This window comes from Seriola aureovittata, chromosome 6 (assembly GCF_021018895.1).
Source record: "Seriola aureovittata isolate HTS-2021-v1 ecotype China chromosome 6, ASM2101889v1, whole genome shotgun sequence".
NCBI lineage: Eukaryota > Metazoa > Chordata > Actinopteri > Carangiformes > Carangidae > Seriola > Seriola aureovittata.
Genome location: NC_079369.1, coordinates 11,333,921 through 11,357,994, shown reverse-complemented (window position 1 = coordinate 11,357,994; position 24,074 = coordinate 11,333,921). Strand labels below are relative to the sequence as shown.

The following is a 24,074-nucleotide window of genomic DNA, read 5'->3' as shown; positions in this document are numbered from 1 at the left end:
GCACCACTAGAATGTCAGCGAGGTTCTCTTGGCCATTCAAAACATATTACTGAAGCAAGTCTCTATGCTCTTAGTCTCTAACTATACTGTAACTTTTTCCTTCTCCAGTTTTAGTCTCTTCAGTCAGAGGAACGCTACACAGGCAGGCCAGGGATTTTTCTCTTTGTTCCTGATGTTAATTATAAGCAGAGCGGCAGGTTGGTGGGATTACTGAAGGTCAGTGTGTGTCCTGGGAATACTCTGCCCTTTTGTACACTCCTCTAATCCTGATAAGAGAGGGAGCGGGCCGGGGCGGGATGCAGGGCAGGCCAGAGATGGGGTGAAGCGCGGGGCTGGCATCGGGCAGATTAACCTTTTCCCCTGGCGCTGACACACTGATCGATAGACTCTGTCATGGCAGGGTGATCCACTCATGCCTGTCGTTCACACGCGCAAACACACACATACTCCGCCTGAACAAACAGACATACACATGCTAGCACTTGATCACACCACCACAGTACTGTAGCAATGCATAGACAAGCAGGTGTTTTCAAATTCATGAATCTATCATTCTCTATGTTCTCCTGCCACCACAGGAATTTTTGTCTTTCTCAGACGATTACTTATAGAAATGAATTGTAACTATTACACCATTATATAGAGCAATGGTCCCAAACTTGGTGGTTGAGCCCACATAAATTGAAAAAACTAAATTCTGCAACACTAAATTTTGTTTATTTATGAAATATGTTCTTTTCTTCAAATACTGTATAATTTTACTTCTTCAGTCCTCTAAAAAATAAAATGAAACAATTAACAAAAGTCCACAAGTAGACATTGCTTTGTATTAAGAAGTCACAAGCAAAAAGATAATAGGTTGGGGACCACTCATTACCTGCACATTTGCAAATATTCAGTCTCATATGTGTTGAATTGATGTAGCCCCCGGTCAACACAGTATTGTGCTATATGTTTCCTGAGTCCACTCGTGCTGGTCTCCCTCTCTGTTGATAACCACTTGTCCTCCTGTAGCCTCCTTTCTCCGTGATGATTGCCTTTAGTCTTGCGGAGTTAATTTGGAGGCTTGGGCAACCTCTCCTTTTCTGTCTCCCTCTCGCCACAGCCAGTTAATCCCATCAGACACACTACTCATGTCTGGGGCTCCCAGATGCCAGTTTCAATGCCAACTCTGCAGCCAGGAGGCCCTGTGCTGCTGCCCTCCATTCATGCTCATCTCACACAGTGGGCATAGAGTCTAATGAGGCTACCAGGGTTGGAGGGCTCTGCTGGAGGACTCCATTAACAAGAGATCAGCAGCAGCCACAGCAGAACAGTCAGGCTAAGCTAGCATATGTGGCCCTTTTTTTCTAGCTCCTAACTCTGTGTTGTCATTTGTTGAAAAACCAAGAGACGGGATGGGAGCTAGTAATTAAAGTGCTTTTCATACTGTACCTCAAAATTACGCCTAAAACTTGAGTTTACTAAGTAAGAGGTGGGTAGCTCAGAGGGCCTGGGGAGTATATAACAAGACCACACAATGCTAATAAACCCTGACATCTTATCAGCTATTTAAGTAACAGTTGAGAGGTTGGACTTAATCAGCAACATGTGCAAGGCCCTGCTCACATATTATAGTAAATTTCTACAAAGAGCCAGTAAAATATTAGTGATTGCACTTTAATTTGTTTCACTGTGAAGTCAGAATTAAACTAGGAAACATTACTCTAATTATCATTTGTCGGAAAAAGACATTAGTCTACACGCATCTGAAATGATATTTGCGTATCTGTAGGCTACAGCTCCCTGAGGTTCAGTAAGTCACTCTCATAGGTGCATGGCAGAGTCAAGAGTCACAGCAAACAACTGCGCTATTATATCTTAAATAGCAGCCCTGTTTTGTCATTTTTATGTTGTTGTTGCTTTCACAGGACACATACACTAGTGTTAATGGTGTCTGTAGGCTATAATAAATTGTAATGGGCTGTTCCTGATAAGCACAGTTTAATTGGTAACGACAGAGCTACATTCTTTGTCTTTTCCACCTCATGACAACACACCCCAACATTGACATTCATAGAACATAAAAAAAAAATAGCTTGTTTCCTGGAGTTATAGTTTGAACCTTATAGTATAGTGTAGAATCTCATTGTGTTTCAGTGCCTTGAAACACTATTTATTTATGTGAATTTATATGATAGTTTGAATTTATATGATACATGCTGAATTTGGATTTAAGATTCATAACAAAAATAAGTTATCAATTCAACTTGGCCAGGAAATAGACAACGATTACCCGTTATGAGAAAACTTGCACCTATGATCATGACTCTAGAGGATTAAATACACAGTATTTGTAGCCTCCTCTGTAGATTATTATAAAGCTCATCTAATCTTTCAGTGTGTAGTCCACTGTATTTACATTGCTGTTAAATATTTGGTTCTTTCAGGTCCAAGTTTCAGTTCAGATTCTGAGTGTTAATTGAGTTAGAGGTGCAGTGCAGAGACTGTGCACCTTCATGTATACAAATCTGACCCCGGGTTTTTGTCAGTCACCACGACTTCTTTAGATACCCCCAGTTCTATCCATAAGGCATCATAATTCAGAGTCATATTGCCCTCCGTTTCACAAAGGAGCCCATTCGGTTTGAAATCCCATCAACCATCCTTGTGACAGACGCCCTCGAAAGTGATTCTCCATCATTGTGAATTCAGCAGCGCTCTCTTTCTGCTGGGAAAATAGCTTCCTTCTTCTGTTCAGGCAATAACTTCAATAACTGGCTGTGAGTTCCCAGACAAGTGCCATTTAAATCAAAGCGTGTAGCAGGAGCAATCTACGCTGCATTGGTATTGATGGCTGGAAACTTTTATTTGACAAATATTTGTATATAAATTCAACACTGCTCAGAACACTTGCACTCACCAATGTTTATGCAAACTCTGGCCTAGAGCAGAAATTATGTTTTAAAATCAGTGACTTAAAGTCCCATCAGCCAGCCCACTTGGAACAGTTACATTAATATATGAATATAGAGTATGTACAGTTACAGTTTGACATCAAGGCTAGCATGCAGCCTGTATAAAGAGAGATTTGAAAATATTCTCTTTTCAGAAGAAATTAAATCAAAGTCAACAGGTGGATCCTGGTGTGGAGGTGGAGCACACCGAATGTACAGTATGTTACTCCATGACAAAAAATAGTCTCTAGCAAATGCACTGTATGAGTAAATAGAGCATGTTGGTACAATTAAATGCAATGTTGATTAATGTGTGGTTAAAAAGAAAGGAGGAGATTACTTGGCCGTTTTATAAAGACAAAAATATACATTTTTGACCAGTTTTGCAGATTCCAGAAGGAATCTGTGAGCTTGGTGGTGAGCTCCACTCAGAGGAACCCGGAAAATAGTGAGAGACAGACTAATTCATTGCTGGTTTTTGTCTTTTCCTGGGATTTGTTGACAGTAAGAAAGCTATAGAATTGTGCCAGCTTAAGCTTTCTAATAGACTGTGGTATTTCAAAGAGTGTCTCAAAGGCTTTGCTTAATTTTTTTTTTTTACTTTAACATTGATTTAAACAAGTACCCATCATGTCAAAGCGTCACCACCTCTACCAAGCTCACTGAGAATCAACACCATCTCTTCAGGCCCATGAAAATGTCAGCCATCCTCAGTGCATCTTTTTGTGTGCATGGTTAAATCCCAACGTCTCTCACCAACCTCCCAATATTAAGAGATAACTTTGAGTTCTCACCTGTACTTGATCTGTTGCCACGAAATGACAATGAAGGTAGTTTCTAGATTAAAGAGTATGTCTGGTGTTATTTTGGCTCTTTATTATTATCAGTTAAGCTAAGCAAACAATAACTGTAACTTGTGATCACTACCACAGTTTATCTTGAAGTATCTCCACCACCACTGTATTTTTTTCCATCTCTGGGAGTAGCTCCTTGTCAATCAGACCTCATGTTCAGCCACAAGCACACGTTTACTCCGCTTTGGTGTAAACTACACTCGGTGGAGTTATTTGGCACTGAGGGATAAGCTATATCAGGCTGTCAACAAACAGAAGTTGTCAATGGGATAAATTCAGTTGATGGAGTGACTATTTGGGTTACATTCATCAGGCTACAAGAAACAGGACTCACTGAGTCCACTGTAATAGGACAATGATTTGCGACCATGTAAACTATAGAAGATGTTAAGCTGATAGTAAATCAAAGTTTTGTTGGTGACTTTGGTCCAACATTGCTTCATACAGCTTTAAAGAGATCATGAACATATTATTCACATAATAAATTCAATGTGAGATGTGAAACAGAGGTGTGATCGAGTACAGCCACGGGGTGAACGACAACTGAGTATTTGCTTATAAGTTGGCTGTAACCTTCCTCTCCATCCATCTGAAGGCGAGCTTGCTCAAGCTGTTTCATAAAATTCCATCATTTACCATCTGCAGCTGAACATTGGTCAGCAGGGAAAATGGCTGAAAGAGTCAGTGATGCAAGGAGCTATAATCTGTTCCCAAGCTACCCTGTTGTTTGTTTTGAAAAGAGAGAAATGGAGAGGGAGGGAAAAAAAGGAAAAGACACCAAAGAAACAAATGGACCCATCTCCTTCCTAAAGTGTTGCTTTTCCAGCTCATTTATCAAAGGCAGAAGAAGAATTCTTTTTGATTGGCTGATTACCAGAAGCATTCATCACTGGCCGGCGTATCCCCACCAATTTGACACTGCCATTTTGGATAATTTGTTAAGAATGACAAAGAGGTCATTGTTGCCTTGGCTTCTCTTTGACCTTTTTAATATTAGAAAATTAATTTTCTATCTGAAACAAATGTATTAGGTCCTGTCACAGCACCTAGATGAATTTTGCTCCTTGAAATCCTCCGTAATGCCCTCCTTCTGTGACTTCTACAGCCCTACACTAAAGTCTCTCTCTTTCTCTGTCTCTCTTTTCTTTGTTCAACAGTCAGATCTGCCTCACGTGTGAAGCCGAGGATGTGTGTGTGCGTCTGTGCTTTGTGTGTATTTGTGTCTTTTTCTCTGCCTCCCTGTCTTCTCCCTCCTCTCTCTGTGTGCGTTAAAATGTCCTTTGGTGTCAGCCAACCATTTCTGATCCATTTCTGAGATTTACGGCCAATTTTTCCCCATCATCCCTGCGTCGTTTCAATCCCTCCATCATCCCTCTCTTTATTCTCCCTCCGTTGGAAGCTGAATTGTCTGCTTTTCACAGGAAGATACAGATGAAGCTCTCACACTGGCAATTTTTATGCTCTTTTTTCAACTTAGTTCAATTTTTTTTTTTACATATTTCAAATTATTTTTTCAATACCTCCGTGCTCTCTCTTTTTCGCTGTCTTTTCATATCACCTCTTTTTGTCTCTACCTATTAGCCTCCTTTTCTTCTTCTTTTCCTTTTTCTCCTGGCAGGCCCTACCAACAGATGTGGCAGCTTATGTGGCACTAACAGGCCCAAAGCAGAGGGCTGCCTGTGCCCGTTCAGCCTGATTACAAGTCACCTCTGTGTTCATAAACAGACAAATACCGCCATCAATTTGAGAACACATTGCAGACTGAGGGGGAGAGGGCAAGGGAGGGGGGAGAAAATCAGAGAGACTGAGACAGACGGAGGCAGAGTTTTGTGTCATTTACTCTCGTCCATGAAGCAGGTCATGCCATCTGCCATGTTCTGTCACTGCTACATCATTAGAGGGTCACTGACCATGTGGCCCCGTGACCTGAATTGGCTTCTCTAACTAATGAAATTTTAGATGGAGTTTTACAGTCTATAAGTGATATGACTTTTTCTTTTCATCCTTTTCATGAGGAAAAGTTTGAGTCAGTATGAATATTTGATGCTGACTCCGTTCCACAAATTTATACCTAGGTGGTTCCAGAGGAGACATAGAAACGGGAATAGATTAGTATTATACCTTGCTCAAGGGCACCTAATTGGTCAAAGGGAAATGAGAGTTTTTCACACTTTCACAACCCAGATTTTACCAGTTGACTTGGGGCTGGAATTGACTGTCCACTAAACCCCTCATCTGGACAGATTGTCCAGTCATAGCCTAGTAAGTAGGCATGGCAGGTCAAGCAAGGTCAGGCTTTGAATTTGTTGAAGCAGTGTGTAATGGGCTTTAATAAAAGTGATACTTTTGTAGATAAAGAGTTGAGATGGTGGTTTCTTTTTTGACCCTCTCTAAAACCAGAAACACAAAAGCTGAATTGTAAGAAATTAAATCAGCTGCAAACATTAGCATGTCCACTTAAATCGCTTAACAAGGTGTACTATCTCCTCACTGTGTGAGAGCCAGTCCTGAATGCTATCAGAGTGTATAGGCTAGCATTAATTCTCTGCTCTGCTCTGTTGAATTTGGGGTTTTACTGGGGTTTTACACTCCAGCAATCCCAGCCAAATTTGTTATCCGAGACATCACCCGTTCGCCAGACACACTGGTTAGTCCTCATCCTAAAAGCTCCTGCTCATGTAACGTTAAAAAATGAGAAAATACGAAGAGTAAAGCATACATCTATCCTCTTGCCTGTCCAAGTATGTAAACTTTAAAAAGAAGATAAACAGCATTATGATATCATGAAACAATAGTCTGATCTTACATTTTTACGAGCCTATCCTCCCAAGAAGTAATTTGCAAAGAAGGAAGTCAGGTGACAGTATTAGAGAATATCAAACTCTATTTATGCACAAGGTCGGGGTGGACAGGGTCTACGAAATTTGGACTTTAATACTAGAGACTGTTGTTTATTTCCTGTTTCCAACAATCAACACGTTGTTGTTCGCTGTCGTTGTTTTTTTTTTAGCATGACCATGATCATTCCCAAACCTTAACCAAGGGTTTTTAAGTTTAACCATGATGACAGAGCTCTCCTGACCAAGGGAAGTAGGTTTCACAAGGTTTTCCTAACCTTAACAAAGTAGCCTACTTGTTTTAACCCAAACCATGATCTTTACCTAAACCTAACTTTTGTGCCTTAACCTAAACAAATCATAAAATGGACTTCATTTTTTGTTGTTTTGGAAGGCACACACAAGTGTTGTTGTCCTGCAGATAGGGCCATCAGATCAGAGAAAGCTTCTCTGAGTCATTCTACAGGGCATGGACAATAGTTATCACACTTAAGTCTAAGTAGCTTAACCCTGGAATACAAGAGCAATGCTGTTTCTTAATTTCCATCCTCCTACATACATCATTAGCTAGTAAGGATGCTGACTTTTCACCCGGGGCATTTAGTCAGTAAGACCCCTCATAAAAGGTTCTCCTTTTAAAATGAATCAGCTATAAATCTCAGTGTTACAGCGTAAAAAGTCAGCTGGAGACGGTGTTTTCAACTAATTCATGAAGCTAACATTAGCTTAATTAGCTAGCTAGCCTCAGCTGATAAAATCTGCTTGCGAGTTGTCATTGTTAGCTGACAAAACTGTCGCCAGCTAGAATTGAGAAGCCTGCCTTTTTGTACCTCGGTCTGAAATCAAAGACCCACAAGAAATCTGACACTGTTATCGCTGTAAATTTCATATGTGCCTTGCAAGGACAAAAACGGCTTAACAGATGTAGCAACAGTAGGTAAGGGTCCATTCTTTTCCAACCTCTAGGATATTGCTGCCCACGTCGAAGCTCAGATGGATCTTGAAATCCCATGTCAAAGCTCCCACAGGTATTATAGGCAACATTTTAATGTTGAATAATATGCATTATGCAGGTTGTAAGTTCAACTTTTTTTCTCCTGAACAAGCAGCAGTTTCCCTTCTTCTCAAAAGGTATGCTCCTGCTGATGCCAAGAGCTTTATTCAGGAGCTTGTAATCCTGCTTCAATCAGCTTCTTTTCCTTTCCGTGTAAAGATAAGCCCGGCATTTACGGCCCTCACGCACCCCCGCACCCTGCTCTAATTAATATGCAGGAGATAAGTACTTGTCTGACAAAATTCATTCATTTGACCTTCTAGGTTTTACACTAAACTGTTTGCGGCCGCTGCAAGTTCACCACAAGTTGAGAGTTCCCTGGAGTTTCTGCAGCGAGATGGGGCTTTTGTTTCTCTGTGAGAGGTTTAATTTGGACAGCTCGCTCTCCCCCTCTGTTTCTCTCTCTCACTCTCTCAAATTGTCTTCTGACTTTCATTCGGCAGTCTCTGTTTCTTAATTGCCCCTAATTGCTTAATTACAATTTCAAATGAACAATTCTGGAGGTCAGAGCGGGTTGTTAATTGAAGCATCAATCACAGTGGTGGGGCCTTCAGAACCATCTCAGTCTGATTGACAGGGCATTAACTGAGTATTGTAGTAAGCCTGGACATGACATTGTGGGGGCTCCATGGCTGTTTTACTGTTACTGCTGCTACTGCTACTGCTACTGTCCTTCACATGATGCTGTGAAGGAGAAACCTTCTGGGTTTCAATCATGACAAGGACAGACTGAGGTGGATCTGTGTTGGACTGGTGGATTTGTCTGTTGCCCACATGAGCCACTGTATGGGCTGTTTTCATGTTTAGGGAAGGCATTGATATTTGAACAAAACAACAAAAGAAATATACCCCTCCCTTTAGTGCTCCCTCAAAGGCTCTTCCTCCCAAATTCATGGACACACAATGCCAAAGCACCGACACAATGGTGGTATCCATAGCGTCTTATGCGGTGTGGAAGTGGATACTCTTTCTCATAGCTGAAGAAAAAACAAACCTATAAAACATCATGAAACCAATGACATGCACACAAACACAGCACCATAAACCCAGCAGAGTAAGAGAGTTAGTTGTATACAAAAGTGAAGTGACAGAGGAGAAGACTGCAGGTTTGCAGCTAAGCTAATAAGGAAGGTAACGTTACCTGTCATAGCATTTCAAACTTTGCATCTAACCAAACAAATCCACTGTCCTAGCAAATGTTTTTAGGTCTTTCTGGTCATAAAAGTTTTGCACATTAAACAGATAAATAGCATGATACAGAGCAAACAACTAGACAGCAAACTGCGGCTGCAGTCACTGCTTTAAAGATAACATGCAGAGAAGAGGAGGCAGTTTCCCCTAACCAGCACACCAGATGCATACTCAACTCTTCTGCTACCATAGCCAAAATCACACCAACAGCATATCTTGAGAAACTGGAAAGTCAGCTGAATGTCCATGGGCAAGTAATTTAATGATACTGAACACACACATATGACACCAGAACCTGCTTGCTAACTAACCAGTAGGTGTTAGCTATCACAAACATTAGCAAACGAGATCCAGACCTATTCGCAAAGCTGTTACCCACCTGTAAAGCAGAAACAGAGCAGACTCCACATCCGTCTTCGTGCCTTTCAACTCACTGAGGTCTCTCCATCATAGTTGGACTGGCCATTGTGACTACTGGGACAAATCCCAGTTGGCTACCGTAGCAACAGGCAAGAGCAGTGCCATGTCGGTCAGCCAGTGTACCAAAACATCCATAAAGTTTTTAAAGTTTTTACCGGTCTCATCAGCCTCTGTCACGGTCATCTCTGTGTGCCTGTCATTTGAGGTGCGGGCCTGTCGCAGTGAATAAGTCCAGGTCTGAATTTATTTCACAGTCCAGCTGTGCAGTCTCCACCACTGGAAAGCCTTTGCCTGATCATAGTATTTCTTTTTCAATTTTTGTTCCTCTGACCCTCTCCTCTTTAGCTGTTTCTCAGCTATCTCTAATCTCCTAATCAATCCTGTTCAAAACTCCAAATGGTCTGGCAGTGACAGAAAGGTAGACTGCTCCTTCTCCTTCCCCTGGTAATCCTTAAATTGGCACTATCTGTTAGCATGTAGCAGATTTACCATTTCCTGCTCCCACTGCCCCCTTGCGCCCATCTCTCCTCTTCTCTGTTCCTTGCCCCTTGTCCTGTGCACAAGCACGAACGCCCCCTGTTGATGATTGGCTGAAATGGCTCAGTGTGAGCCCCTTCGTTTATTTCCCATTTACAGAGAACAGAACGGTCAGCTAGCAGACCATGTGGAGATATTAACTGAATTTGATAAAAAAGTGTATTAGATTACAATCATATACCTTAAAAAATTATAATAGTAGGCTAATGTTTCACACCTTTGAAGTCACAGTTTGGGAAAAGTCCTTTCCCGTTTCAACATGACATTGTACCCTTACATCCTTATAGCAAGGGCCATAAAGAAATGGTTTTCTGAGCAGTAATCATTCAGTCTATATAAAATGTCAGAATAATATCACATCATAATTTCCCATAGCCCAATGTAATGTTTGCAAATGTCTTGTTTCTTGTCAAATATTCATAGATGGACTTTTGATATCAGCAATTATTAAATTGCTGAAATTGCTAAATACATAATTTGCTTCAGCTACTGCACCATTCAATGCTTTAATGTACCAAACATCAAAACAATTATTCAGCTCTTATTTCTGTGTGGTGTGGAAAGGACACGATTGGCCTGCACGGAGCTCTGACTTCGACCCCATCAAACATTGCTAAAAATCAGTGTCTGGCCTCACATGTTCTCTTCTGGTTTAAAGCCAGCAAATTCTTGCAGCCAGGTTCTGAAATCTTGTATAAAGTTTTTCCCGGAGTGCTTTTGTTCAACAATCACAAACCGTGTAATGTGTAATTATTTACACACTTTTGGCAGTGTAGTGTATCAAGCTTCTTGTGATATTGAGATCTACTGAACTTGTTAAAAACTGAGTTAATAAGGAAGACCTGAATCAAAGAGGTCCACTGAATTCACAGATATGTCATTCACATCATTTGCCTGAGTTATTCACTGGGGTTCCATGTAACAGCCAGTTAACCTCTCTGTTACACTCAGTCTGCCACTTTTGATCACCTGCCTGTCCACCCTCCTCCAATTCAACCACCTCTATCTCCTCCCCTTTTTTATCCTTCTCCCACCTCTCAGCCTCCACCTCCTCCAGAGGGAGGAGACCCAGGTAATTATTAGGCCGGTTTGCTTGGTCTAGACCCTGGCTGGTTGGTTGCAACTCCTTCCTCTGTCTGATGGAGCTGGATCTATCTTTCTCACTACCTTCCCTCTCTTCCTATACTCCCCCATCTACCCTCTTGTCTCTTCCAGCTCCCACTCAACCCCACCCTCCACCCCCTCTCCCACACACACACACACCCACACACACACACCAGCTACCTCACATCACCACAACAGCTCAGTTGGCTGCATTTAGCTTTTTTTTCCCTCTTGCTCTTTTTTTTCTGTTTTGTTTTTCTGTTGTTTCTCCCTCCCTCCTCCCTCCCTCTGTCCCCGTCTCCCCCACCTTCTCCTGCTGCTGTTCCTCTCCTCTGGGGCTCCATCCATCAGGTTGTCGGGGGCTGCTAGCGGCCGACTCCCAGCCACCATATTTCACCGCCAGCCAGCCAAGCAGCTGACAGCACAGCCACCGCCAGGAAATTGCTTTGGCTGTGAGCGGAATTTCAAACACAGGCACACTGCGTCGCCTGGGCCGCCCAAGCACCGCTTCCCTCTCTCTCTCTCTCTTTTTTTTTCTTTCTCTCTCTTCTGTCAATCTCTCTACACCTTTTCTACACATATCTCTGTCTCTCTCTATCTATCTATCTCTCTTTTTCCCTTTGTGTTTGTCTTTATGTACTTATTTCCTCCCTTTCTTTCTCTTTGTACCCCCATCTTTATATGTTTTTCCTGTTTGCTCTTCCCTGCCCCTCTCTGTCTCTTCACACACACACACACACACACACACACACACACACACACACACGCACACACACACACACACACACACCATATGCATCATTCTCTCTCTCTCTTTGTGTTTTGTCCGTCTTTGTCTGATTTTGTTGTTCACTCCCCCTCCACTTCTTCCCCCACTATCTCTCCTTCTCCTTTACTATCCTTCATTCTTCCCTTCCTCCACTCCTCTTTACAACCCACAGGGAACAAGGTGTGGTGCTGAATGTGGAATGAGCGGAAAGAGAGGGAGGGAGGGAGGGAGGGAGGGAGGGAGGGAGGAAAGGAGATAAAGAAGAGGAAGAAGAGAGGGAGAAGGGTGAAAACCTGGAGAATAAGAATGGAGTGATAAGACAGAGAGAGGAGGCAGAGTGGAGGGATGCTGGTTGGGACTATTCCTGAGTTAAGGGTCAGAGTGTGTGTGTGTGTGTGTGTGTGTGTGTGTGTGTGTGTGTGTGTGTGTGTGTGTGTGTGTGTATTTGTGTGAGGGGTAGGTGTATGGTTTCGTGGGGACTTAAATTCCTGCCCTTCTCAGAACCAGTATAAGACTGTTGGAGTGAGAATGTTTTTGCCAAGCAAGGTTGATTTTGCCAGTCTTCATGTCCTGCATGGTTTAGGGGCGAAGAAATACAACAGATTTTTTTGTTAAAGATTAAACTGCATACACTGTGTATAGTCATGAATGTTGACTAGGATAAGACCTTTACTGAATTGGAAACTATGTAAGATTAAATCTCCTGAACTAGTGGAATTTCTTGCCTTCGTAATGTGTTTGAGACCATCAGTTGTGTTGTGTCATGGTAGTGTTGGTATGCAGTAAACAGTTCTATAGGACAACTGTACTAATCCATATTATGTCAAGAGCTGCTCAACTAAGTAGAAACAACAGTCTATTCTACATGAAGGTCAGTCATTCTCCAAAATTGCAGAGACTTTGAATGTATCTTCAAGTGCAGCTGCAAACACCATCAAATGCTCTGAAACCGGCTCTCATGACCAAATTTGAGATTTTTGGTTTCAACCGCTGTGTCTTTGTGAGAAGCAGAAAAAATGGCATGTGTGGAGGAGTTGTGATGGTGTTGGGCTCCTTTGTACATTTTATTGTGAGACAGTGTGTCCATTGACAGGGCCCTCAAAATCAAGTGAAATTAGTTTACTGTTGGAATGACGTTTTTGATGAAGTTTGAAAGATGATGATGAAGTTAATTTACTTCCATATGCTATGTGAACACACAACATGCTTAAACCCACTTTGAATTACTCTGTTGTATAGACTTGGTTGCACTGAGTTGATGAGTGAGTGTGGGACAGCCTGTGTTACGTGGCATCTGGATTTTACATGGACTCCGATGAGCTTAACACATTTCACCTTCACCCTATCAGTGTACAATCCCATCAGTTAAATCTCTCAAGCAAACTTAGCCTTTCCTCCAGTGGTTTTGTAAAATCAACATATTTGTCCAAAACTGACCTTTATGAGCATTAAAGTCCTACATCTGCTGAGGGTTATAATTAGAGGTTAGTGAATAAGTCAAGTCAATATGAAGTCAATATTCACCTGAATAATAAGCATGGGGTATGTGATGAATCTGTGTGGGTGTGTATGTGTGCATGTCTGTCCACCATATCCACCTCAACGTCCATGTACTGTATGTATTGTTGGTGTGTCCTTCAGGAAGACAGTCTGATTGAAGTCATGTGCGGGTGGCTGGCTCCTTTCAGGTATGAGTGTATTCTCAGTTCGCACTGTCTGGAGGGTCTGTAGTCATCCCATGGGTGGAGACCTCTCCCGCGGACAGTCTCCCTAGAGCAAAGACAGGCCTTACACCCCTTACTCTCAGGGGAGAATCTCTTATGTGCACTGTTGCTCACAGTTTCAGAAAAATATCCCATCTTCCTCTCTAACCTGCTGTTTTTTATCCTCTCTCTGTTTCTCTGTCCCTCTATTTTCTTTCACTCTCCTCCCTCTTTTCCTCCATCAGAGGGTGAGTTTGGAGTTCTACATTGATGTTCATGCCCACTCCACCATGCTGAATGGCTTCATGTACGGCAATGTGTTTGAGGACGAGGAGCGTGTCCAGAGACAGGCTGTCTTCCCCAGACTGCTGTGCCAAAATGCACCCGACTTCTCCTTCGTAAGTCACACAAACAGACGCGCACATACACACCAGACAGGCGGGCTAAAGAGCGGAATGTCACCAGCTTCAATCCCGAGGCATGAAATAGCCCTATCTCAGCAACTGCTGGTGAGATAGTGTTCAGCCGGGCACTTAATTGCCAACTGCTGCACTTTTACTGCCACGAAAGTGAAGACCTTGGTTGCAGTGGGCATCTCCCAGGTGTAAATATGTGTAAGGGTTAGGGTTGCAATATGTGTAACTGCATGCATTTGAAGCAAGGTGTTGAAACACCTGCTTCGTTAATTTTAAGGTTAGGAATAAAAACACACACACAGACTACATTGTACTCTATGTATTAATTAGCAACACATTATGAACCCAGCAGACACATACTCACATGTAAGTTGTTTACACATGACCACACATGCACAAGAGGTTTTAAATTATTTGTCAGGATAGGTGTGCAGAGGAAAGGGGCATGTGTGCACAAAGATTCTCACCTTGACCACGAAAGAGAGGAGATGAGGGTAGTGTAGAAGAAGAGTATATGAATCTTTATAAACATTTTTGGGAAAATTCAGGAAAAGTAACTTATAACAGAATACAGAATAAATGCTGAAACACATATCTATTGATTTAAACTTTATGTGTTATATGCATGTTAAAATGTATGAACTATGTAAAAAAAATACAGCAAGCAGTCAGTATTAGATATGGAAAATGTTGGTGTGCCAAAACAGCAGCAGCAATGGCAGAAAGACCCCCCTCAAAATAAATAATAATGTATATAAATTCTGTACATAACACAAATTTTTACTAGTTGAAAACAATGTATAGGTCATGACAAAGCACAGGATTGTAAAAGTAGGCCAGGATATTCTGTATGAGCAATGCAGGTGCATCTCTTAGTTGGTATATTTGGACAGGAAGGTTTGTGTAGACTGAGGTCGGTGAGGAGTGGAAAACCAAGGAGGAAATTAAAGTATTGGAAATTAATGGAGGAAAGAAACACTGAACAGAAGAGCATGTAGGAGGAAACATCCACTCACTGACTGTCATGCACCTCCGTTCAGCCATGCATGCATAATCTACTGTATTAACACCTTTTCATACAGGTACATTATCCACCAAACTGTTCTCTCTCAGCCTTGTGTCACTTTCACCGACCTTCATTTTCTCACTGATGGTGACATTTCATAGCAGAGCCACTTACACACACCATAAAGAGTAACCTTTATTTCCCATTGATACTCAATGGCCAGTGTGCCAACCTGGACACAGGGAGAAGCTAGACAGGTGGATGTTCCCCCACACATGTATGGAAATGTCACTGATTGTCACTGTCCATACAGTATCCAGTGTTATGAAGGACAAGTAAAACGCTATTTCAGGAGAATTTCTCTCTCTCTCTCGCCCTCTCTCTCTCTATCTCTCTCTCTCTCTGTATTGCTTGTGTGACAGCTGGCCCAGGGGTCATCTCCCTTACTGTGCTTTGTCCCTCTGCCCATTCAGCACTACCTAAAGCCCAGTGCAGCTGCAGCAGCAGCACAACACAATCATGGCAAACTCCCACTGGTGGCTGCCAAGTCTGCACTTCAGCAAGGCAACTCTCACTGCAGCAGAGTGGAGTGACAGTGAATGGAAACTTTTTCCACACTCTTCCCAAGACAGCATTGTATTTGTGTAGTATAGCTGACACACTCAAACCCAAAATAGACTGGATCTTTTTTTTCTGCTATAGCCATTTACAACCGAGCTTTGTAATGACATTGTACAAAGTGAATCTGTTAAAATAAGCTGCCCTTCATAATTTCTCCCAGCTTTTCCAGAGGCCTACTACTGCAAGTTACAGAGAAACAAATCACTGGACATTAATGCGTTTTCACTGATGAGACCTGTCAGACGATACTGACTGTGGCCGCTTTGTCTCTTGATTTATCAACAAGCAAATACACTCTAATGCCTGTCACTGCAACACCAACAGACAGTCAGGCGTAAGTCAAATCAAATTGTGAGTCAAATATTTATCATACAAATGGTTTCTGTGCAGATGTTAATGGTTTATTATTGATAATTTAATAGAAGGTTTGCTTTAATTCAGCTTGTCAAAAGCCATTTCACTTATTACATGGTTGGGTTTCATATGACTGACTCAAGACGCTTCAGTATATGCAGTATATACCGTTAATAATGATAATTATAGTAATGAACTTTAGGCACACTTAATTGGACATCCAATATTACACTTATACTAACAGACTCAACCATGCTGCTAATGTATTTAAACAAAAACATGATGAGATTAACATTGCACTTCTCTTTACATGATACTGATCCTGTAACCCTTCACATTTGACCTGTTTATCTTAAACAGAGTAGCTTTCCCAACTGAAATTTTTCTACATACAATCCTTTCAGAAATCTTTAAAACGTCAATAACAGATTTTTTTCCACTTGGCGGCAGCAGAAACAAGCAGTGAATACAACATGGATATATTATCACCGCTTAATGTAAGTTGATGATGATGAATGTAGGCCCAACATTCACTCTCCTTTTAGCAGTTTTTTTTGGTCTCTACCAACTTATGAGGGACATATGTGCACCTTTAGCTACCAAATGCTTTAAATGGTAACATCATGTGTCTGCTGTCTGGAGTTGGGAAGAGCAGGTTTATCAGGTTTTCCAGTGAAAACAACACTGATGAGAGTGAAAGGGACGAACCAAAGTTGTAAAGCTGTGGGCTTGAAAACCAAAACAATGAGCTGTAAAACATTCTCACACTTTGTACACTTGAGGGGAATTGCAGAGTTTGATGATAATTCTCTGTGGATTCGTCACGTGTTACACCTTTCACATTACATACAGGATGGCCATTTGATTCATTATTACAAAAATATTGATTATGGCTGCTTTAAAACACCACAGCAGTAAATGATTTACCACAGATGATCATTTATTAAACAAAGCTGTTTTCTCATGTTTACCTATCACTCTGCTTCATAGATGACGTCTCACCAGCTCTTATTTTGAAGAGGCTGACTCCATCACCATATAAACACTCACTCACAGGATTTGCCCAACACAAGAGTTTCTTTGTGATTTTACAGAAGTTTGCAGTATCAGACCATTTTCCACCACAAAGTACAGCTGTGCAGTGTGGACTTTTTTAAGTACAGTGATGTGTAAACTGGGACACCAGAACACAAAAGCAATATGATTTTTCTCTCTTTTACTGCAAGTGTTTGTGTTTGAGAAATAATCTGCCATTCAAGGACTCAGGACTTTGGAAAACATTTTATATTGGAAATGCCCAGCTGGCAAACTTTGGACAGCTACTGGTACATTTTGAAAAGTAAACTTTATAGTGGTATTAAGGATGTAGAGGTAGGAGTTATTAAAATTATGTGACATAGTTGGGGCTAACGACCTCCATAGGGAAATTCTGTAGACTTTAGTGTATTGCTCAAAGATGCTTTAACGTGGATGTTTTGCTGACACAAAGATTTGAGGCCAAATCTTCTGACTGAACTGTCATCTTTCCACCAGTTCACCTCAATGTCTCACATGTGAGTTGTTTTCCTATGTATTCCTCTAGTCCAACACGTCCTTTAACCGGGATGTGGTGAAGGCCGGTACAGGTAGACGTTTCCTTGGTGGTCTTCTTGACGACACGTCCTACTGCTACACTCTGGAGGTGTCCTTCTACAGCTACATGACAGCTGGCAGCAACGCGCCTGTACCCTACACTGAGGAGACATGTATCCTTCAATATACGTGATCTTAGTGCGTGCGTGCGTGTGTGTAGAAGGAAAATTCATGGTTCAGCGTGTAAAAAACAGCAGTCTCTTCTGTCTTTCTTAGTTTCCTCTCTCTCCTTGTTTCACACACACACACACACACACACACACACGCACACACTCTGAATTTACCTAAACCTAATTCTAAACCTTACCTTTAAGGTACCCTTGAAGATACACAAGAAAGTGAGGCCAAAATGTTGTCACTCTGTTAGTAAAATACTTGTTTTTGGTCCTCACTATGTAGCATTTACAAGTACAGGCACACATACACTGTTCCTGCAGTAACAATCTCCCACTGAAATCAAGGATCATTGGATCATTGGAGTCATTATTTTAATATTTGGTTGTGAGTGTGTGCACATGTGTGAGTGTGTGCACGTGTTGTACGTCAGGTCATGTGTACTCACTAGAAAAGCATGTTGCTCTTTTGTTGCCTCTTGTTGCAACAGATGTGCAGTGACAGAATAGGGATGTGATAGCTGCGTCTATTGATTTCATTTACAAAGGAGAGAGGAGAAAGGGGCTTGTGTTGGCATATGTAGTGATGTGTGTGTGCGCAGTCGAGGCTTTGATTGCAATAAACAATAGAACAATGGAACAAACATGATTCCTGTCAACTGCAATCATGCACGCACACAAACACGTGCGCACACACGCAAACATGCGCACACAAACGCACGCACACACACATACACACACACACACACACACACACATATACACACACACACACGTAGACATTCGTCACAGGAACCAAAGGTCACAGGTGCCTTAATGGAGCCAGATGGGAGGAAGTTTTCCTTCAGCTGACCTTCTCTGGGCTGAAGAGCTCCTGAGAGCTGGCCGATGGCGGTTTGATCTTACTGATAGAGTGAGTGAGAAGAGGGAAAAAGAGAGATTTAAAGAGAGCGATAAGGACCCTACATATGAAAAGTATGTGCTCCCCTACACATCCTCTGCAGGTGGAGGGGAGGGTGGATATAGATGTAGCCCTAGTGCCCTCTAGTGTCAAGAGCTGGCGCAATCTTACTCGCGATAGACGTGGTTATTTCCAATTCATACCAGCATATAAAATTTGTGACATTCAAGTCACTTCCACATATTGATAAGTGTGTGTGTGTGTGCGTGTGTGTGCGTGTGTGTGCGTTCTCTACACCTTCTCATTACTTCAATGCTTCTCACAGAAACAATTCAGGTCTTTAAATTACAGCTGTGATTCCAAGATGGAAATACAGACATGTACATGCACATGGGGAACCACCACAGCCACAACAAAGTAGTTAGCCTAACATTGGGGAGACAGGTATCTGGCTTTTATGCTAAACAAACACGACATAGCAAATTCCACATGGTGTTTTCATTTGAGTAGGTGGCACTGGGCTCGAAGCAAGATAAGCAATATGGAGCCTCCGTGTGTGTGTAGAGGGGACATTTCTCCTGAAGGTCAAACTGGGAGAGAACTCAGCTCTGGTGGGATGGTGGGAGGACGTTTTTTTTTTTTTTGTTTTCCAAATGTGTGTGTGTGTGTGTTTCCTTTTGAGAAGGGGGTACAAGGAGGAGGGGCTCCGCAGGGTGGGCATGCAGCACAGGGACTTGGTGTAGAGTGGAGATTGGGGTCAGGCAGGTTGAAGGAACCAACCATGTCGCTTTTTACGCCCCAGCAGTCAGCTCGATGGAGCGTGCAAATCATCAACAGAGACCTTTAGCATCTCAACGGCCCCTCCCTCCACCTTTCTCACCTGACGCGCACAAACACACACGCACAGGCACGCACGCACGCACGCACGCACAAGTCTTCTAAACTAATACATGACAAATAAATAATAACCTCGGCTTCTAACTCCCACCACCTTCCAAACATGCTGCCCTTGCCCTTTCATCTTTTCCTGTTTCTCCTTCTCCACTGCTGTGACTTGTAGCTACCAAAATTGAAACCTTAACCTTTCTCACAGCCGAGACTTTTGTCACAGTTTGAAAGTGCTCTGGAAACGGTGTAATGCAGTGTGTGTGTGTGTGTGTGTGTGTGTGTGTGTGTGTGTGTGTGTGTGTGTGTGTGTGCGCCAGTATTTGTTTTCTGATCTCTCCTCTCCTTTCCTTTTCATCTCATGTCCTCCTCTCTTTGCTGTCCTTTTCTCTCATCTCATCACCCAGAACATAACAGCTCATTATATCATCTAGTCAAGCTGAGAATCCTCTTCTCTGAAACAGCAGGGACAACCTCTATCGTGTGTCTGTCTTCCCTTTGTCCTCTAATCATTTAACACCTCTGTGTGTGTGTGTGTGTGTGTGTGTGTTTGTGTGTGTGTGTGTGTGTGTGTGTTTGTGTGTGTGTGTGTGTGTGTGTGTGTGTGTGTGTGTGTGTGTGTGTGTGTGTGTGTGTGTGTGTGTGTGTGTGCGCCAGGTGAGAAAGGTGAAGGGAAGAGGTGTTGAAATGCTTAAGGCCTCTGTTGTTGATTTGCTGATTGTTGGTCATTTGCATGTGTGCATGTACCCACTCCTTTGTGTATATATATCTCTTTTTTGTGTGAACTAACTGTACATAAAGTTAGTTTCAGGAAGGTTACTTCCAGTCTCACTGTCATCCCACCGTCCAGTACAGTAATTAAAAATTTTGGCCTGTGAATTTTTTCCAGGTTTTTCTATTTTTGTTGTCAGACTGAGTTTTGTGATGGACCTTCCGGTGCACACTGTGAAGTATAAACTGGAAAGTGGAATGGATCAAGGTTGAGAGAATCTGGGATGTTGTTCAAAACTCAGCTTGACACTTTCTATTGTGTGTATGTGTGTGTACAGTATGTGTATTTATGTGAACTTCAGGGGCCTACTTCCCTGGGTTTGTGTGCTTTTTTGTGTTGTGGAGAGACAGTATTCTCTGTGACTTTGAAGAATTATTCAGAAACTTTAAAAGCCATTCAGGCTGTAACACTTCCCTGAAAGATTTAGCTCTTTAGCAGTTGCTTTTTTCTGTCATAGTACAGACGTGCAGATATTCAACATTTTCAAACTCTGAGAGAAAGAGAAGTGCGATTTTCTTTCGTGTTTGATTCCCGTAAATTTGCTGTTTTCCTTCAGTGGACAGAGCCATGCAGAGGTCCTCTCGTCAAAAGTTGTCACCCACAGTCTAGTCAAGGGCAACAATGTCGGATAATCCTTCAGGAGTGTGTGATGTCAGCGACCGGTCCTTAAGGTGCATGCATGCACACTCACGCGCACACAATTACACACTTCTCATTCTCTTCATGTGTGTGTGCGTGTCTGTCTGCTAAAGCAGCAACACCCAGGCGTGCACCTCGCCATAACAGTGGGGCTCCACGAATACCAGGGCTGCCAGTTGAACACACTATGCATCAGTTAACTTGACACCCAATGGACAGGCTGTGACAAGTATGCAAATGATATAGCTTGGAGGCAAATATGCTTCACTACCACACATCATACACATCATATCACACAGACATGCACAAATGGATAGGTGCTCACACGTTCAAGCAAGTGCACACACAGACACACATAGACACACGCATTTATACACACAGTTGATTGCGCAAATATTGTTGCTATGCTCACATGAACAGGTGTCCTCACATGAGTACTCACAAAGATGTTCAAACACACACCTCCATTTGTGTTGTGGTAGTCTTTGCATATTCTGATAATGTTGATGTTCATGAAAAGTCTGAGAAAGTTAGGAAAAATCATGCTAGCTAGAAAAGCCAAAATTTTCTGTAGAAATGTGAGTGTGCTCACAGCTGAAGATTTTCCTGATAAAGCATACGAAAAAGTAATAATCATATAGTATAGTATAATATAAAGTATAGTTGAAATACTGAACGAGGTTGAAGTGGCATTAAAAGTGGTTGAAATATTCATACCCACCTGTAATAAACAGGTAAATAAATATTTTAGAGTTGAAGGCATTTGAAATGTAATGAACACTGTAATGATCAGTGGTGTTGCAAATCTAAACAGCCTTCTTTGTGTTTTTTGCATCATTATTTTCATGTCATTTTTATTCTTTACCTCTGCTGTCAACGAATTGTATTATAAAAATGAATACCTAAAGCATCAATAATAGTAATAAAACAGGATGTAAAGAGAGGCTTGACACCATAAACCACAGGTACCCATATGAGACGTGTGTGTGTTGTTATGCACTTTTTGTTACATAGTGCTTTTCTTTCTTGAACTTTTATTCACAAAGTCAAGCCTTTCCTAGACAACAAGTGAGTAGAACTCCTGTAAAGAAATATAATTGGAATATAAAAATAGTAGGCTTATTGTGTTTTTAGAGCAGCATAAATCCGTGTCTTGTATTCCTGTTAGTGTACACTGTAAGAAAACAAAAGCCTTTCTCATACTTATCTAATTTTGTTGCTGAAGTTTCGAAGTGTGTCTCCTTGGCAGTGACAGTTCCTCCGGTCAAGGATTCAAATCAGCCACTGTTTGTCCCTTTGGGCAACAGGACGTGAGGTCTTTCATTCTGTTGAATCGTTATTGGGGACAAAAATGTCCCTTTCTGTATTGCTGTTGTTGACTAGCCTCTTAATTAGCATTGATAATTAGTCCTCTATGTGACAGGACCTGTCAGTGGCCTGTATTGATGGCTTGAATGTCCCCTTGCTTGTCTCCTTGTTAACTCCCATCCAATCTTGACAGCATTCTCCGCGTGTCTTGTCCATTTTACCACTGGGGGCCCTTGTTGTCTGATCGTCACCTTGTCTGTCTGTCTGCCAGGACTAGGCACGAGGGACATGATGGTGAAAGCCGCTAAATGCCGTGCTGACAGTAAACAGCTGTGGTAAACAAGTCATGTCCCCATCCCCTTTGTCTCACATGTCCTGTATCTCATCAGCACCTAAGCTGGCATGCCCTTGAGCCATGGCAATGACCTCCTATTGATTAGACAAGACCATTATGTGTGCTGGGATGTTAAAGAATACACCTCACATACCTCTGTGACAGGCAGGCAAGACACTGACAGGCTTCATACACACACCTCCATGACCTCCGGATAGCTGCATAATGATTACACAATGATCGTTATAATGCCTAGAGATCCAGTGACGTTGATGATACAGTATAAACAATGTTATTAGAATTTGTCCATGTGTTAGTTCAGAGGAGGCTGTCTTGATGTGGACTGACGCACCTGAAGTTTTTCTGAATATTTCCACTACCACCACCTCTGTAAGCTACAGCCCGCCAACTGTTTCCTGGCTCACACACACATAACTTTCTGCTGCAGCAGCAGCCTCGTTCCAGACCCTATGGTTTCCCCCGGCAACAGGCCAGACAGCAGTCAGGGCATCCTCTGCGTCTCCGACCATTCGCCCCATGGATGAAGTTCTCCTTCAGAAGCTGACCGTCCATCACAAAACCTCCTGTAATAGACGGTGAGTCGTGACAAGCCAAGCTGAGAGGCCATCTGCGCACGGTGGGGTCTGGGAGATATTTTTGTCGCTGAGCGTGCCTGGCCAAAGAGCTCAGGACTGGCACGGAGCTCTGCTGATGAAAGAGAACGGAGGAAAACACCAAAACTTTCCTGAGGTCAGAATGAAGATGTCAAGGATACGAGGAGTGTGGCTGTTTGTTTATACAGTATAAAAGGTATATGAGCACGATTCTGAGTGTACTGCATATCAGTGCATCAGCTTCTGACAATCAGCAGTAGATTAGTGACTACCTACATTCAAGCCATTGTCATTTTCAGTCATGTGAGCAGCATGGCTGTAGGGATGGGAATCCCTTTACTCCAGACAACTTTCTCAAACTATTAAGTGGATTTCCATAAATTTTTGTTCATTCATGATTAGCAGAGGATGAATGCGAATGGTGGCGCTCTCGAGCCTCACCAACACGTCAGAGTTTTAACTTGTGACAATATCTACTGGATGAAATGTCATGACCAACATCGGTTCAAAATTTTAATTCGTCCAATACTTTGACTACATACTTCAAAAACTAGACAGAAATACCATCAGGCTCAGCTGCTCTGTATTAACAACCATTAGCATGATAACATGCTAAACTGAGACCATTAACAATGAACATGGTAAACATTTTACCTGCTAAACATCAGCATGTTACACAGCAAAATTACAGCTGTGCCACTAGCATGGCAGCAGACTCTTGTTTGTTTAGAATGATTATGCACTAAGATTAACATAAAAGCATAAAAGTAAGGACATAACCTTACTTTGTCCATCTGTAGTTTTATCTCAGTCTAATCAGTATCATCAGCTAGCAGTCTAATGAGGCAGACTGTGAGGCCCACACACACACACACACACACACACACACAACACACACACACACACACACACACACACACTCACACTCACAGCAAGTCTGGCCTGATGCAGGACTCACAGACAAACAGCCAGATGGGGTGTAAACATAGACTCTGGAGTCATGTGGAGAGCGTTGCCATCAGCCTGCCGGGTGAAGAATGAAGTCCTGCACAGACTCCCAAACATACGCAAAAG

General features: G+C 42.2%; 1 protein-coding gene across 3 annotated transcripts in view; it reads left to right on the top strand.

Annotated features, from left to right (window-relative positions):
• The window catches only part of agbl4 (AGBL carboxypeptidase 4), a 262,452-nt gene that overhangs the window by 235,601 nt on the left and 2,777 nt on the right, over positions 1 to 24,074 (top strand). For all 3 annotated transcript variants that reach the window (XM_056379285.1, XM_056379287.1, XM_056379286.1), the window contains 2 exons: positions 13,651 to 13,803; positions 17,385 to 17,547. In XM_056379285.1, the coding sequence (XP_056235260.1) occupies positions 13,651 to 13,803; positions 17,385 to 17,547 (316 nt within the window). The remainder of the gene's footprint in view (positions 1 to 13,650; positions 13,804 to 17,384; positions 17,548 to 24,074) is intronic.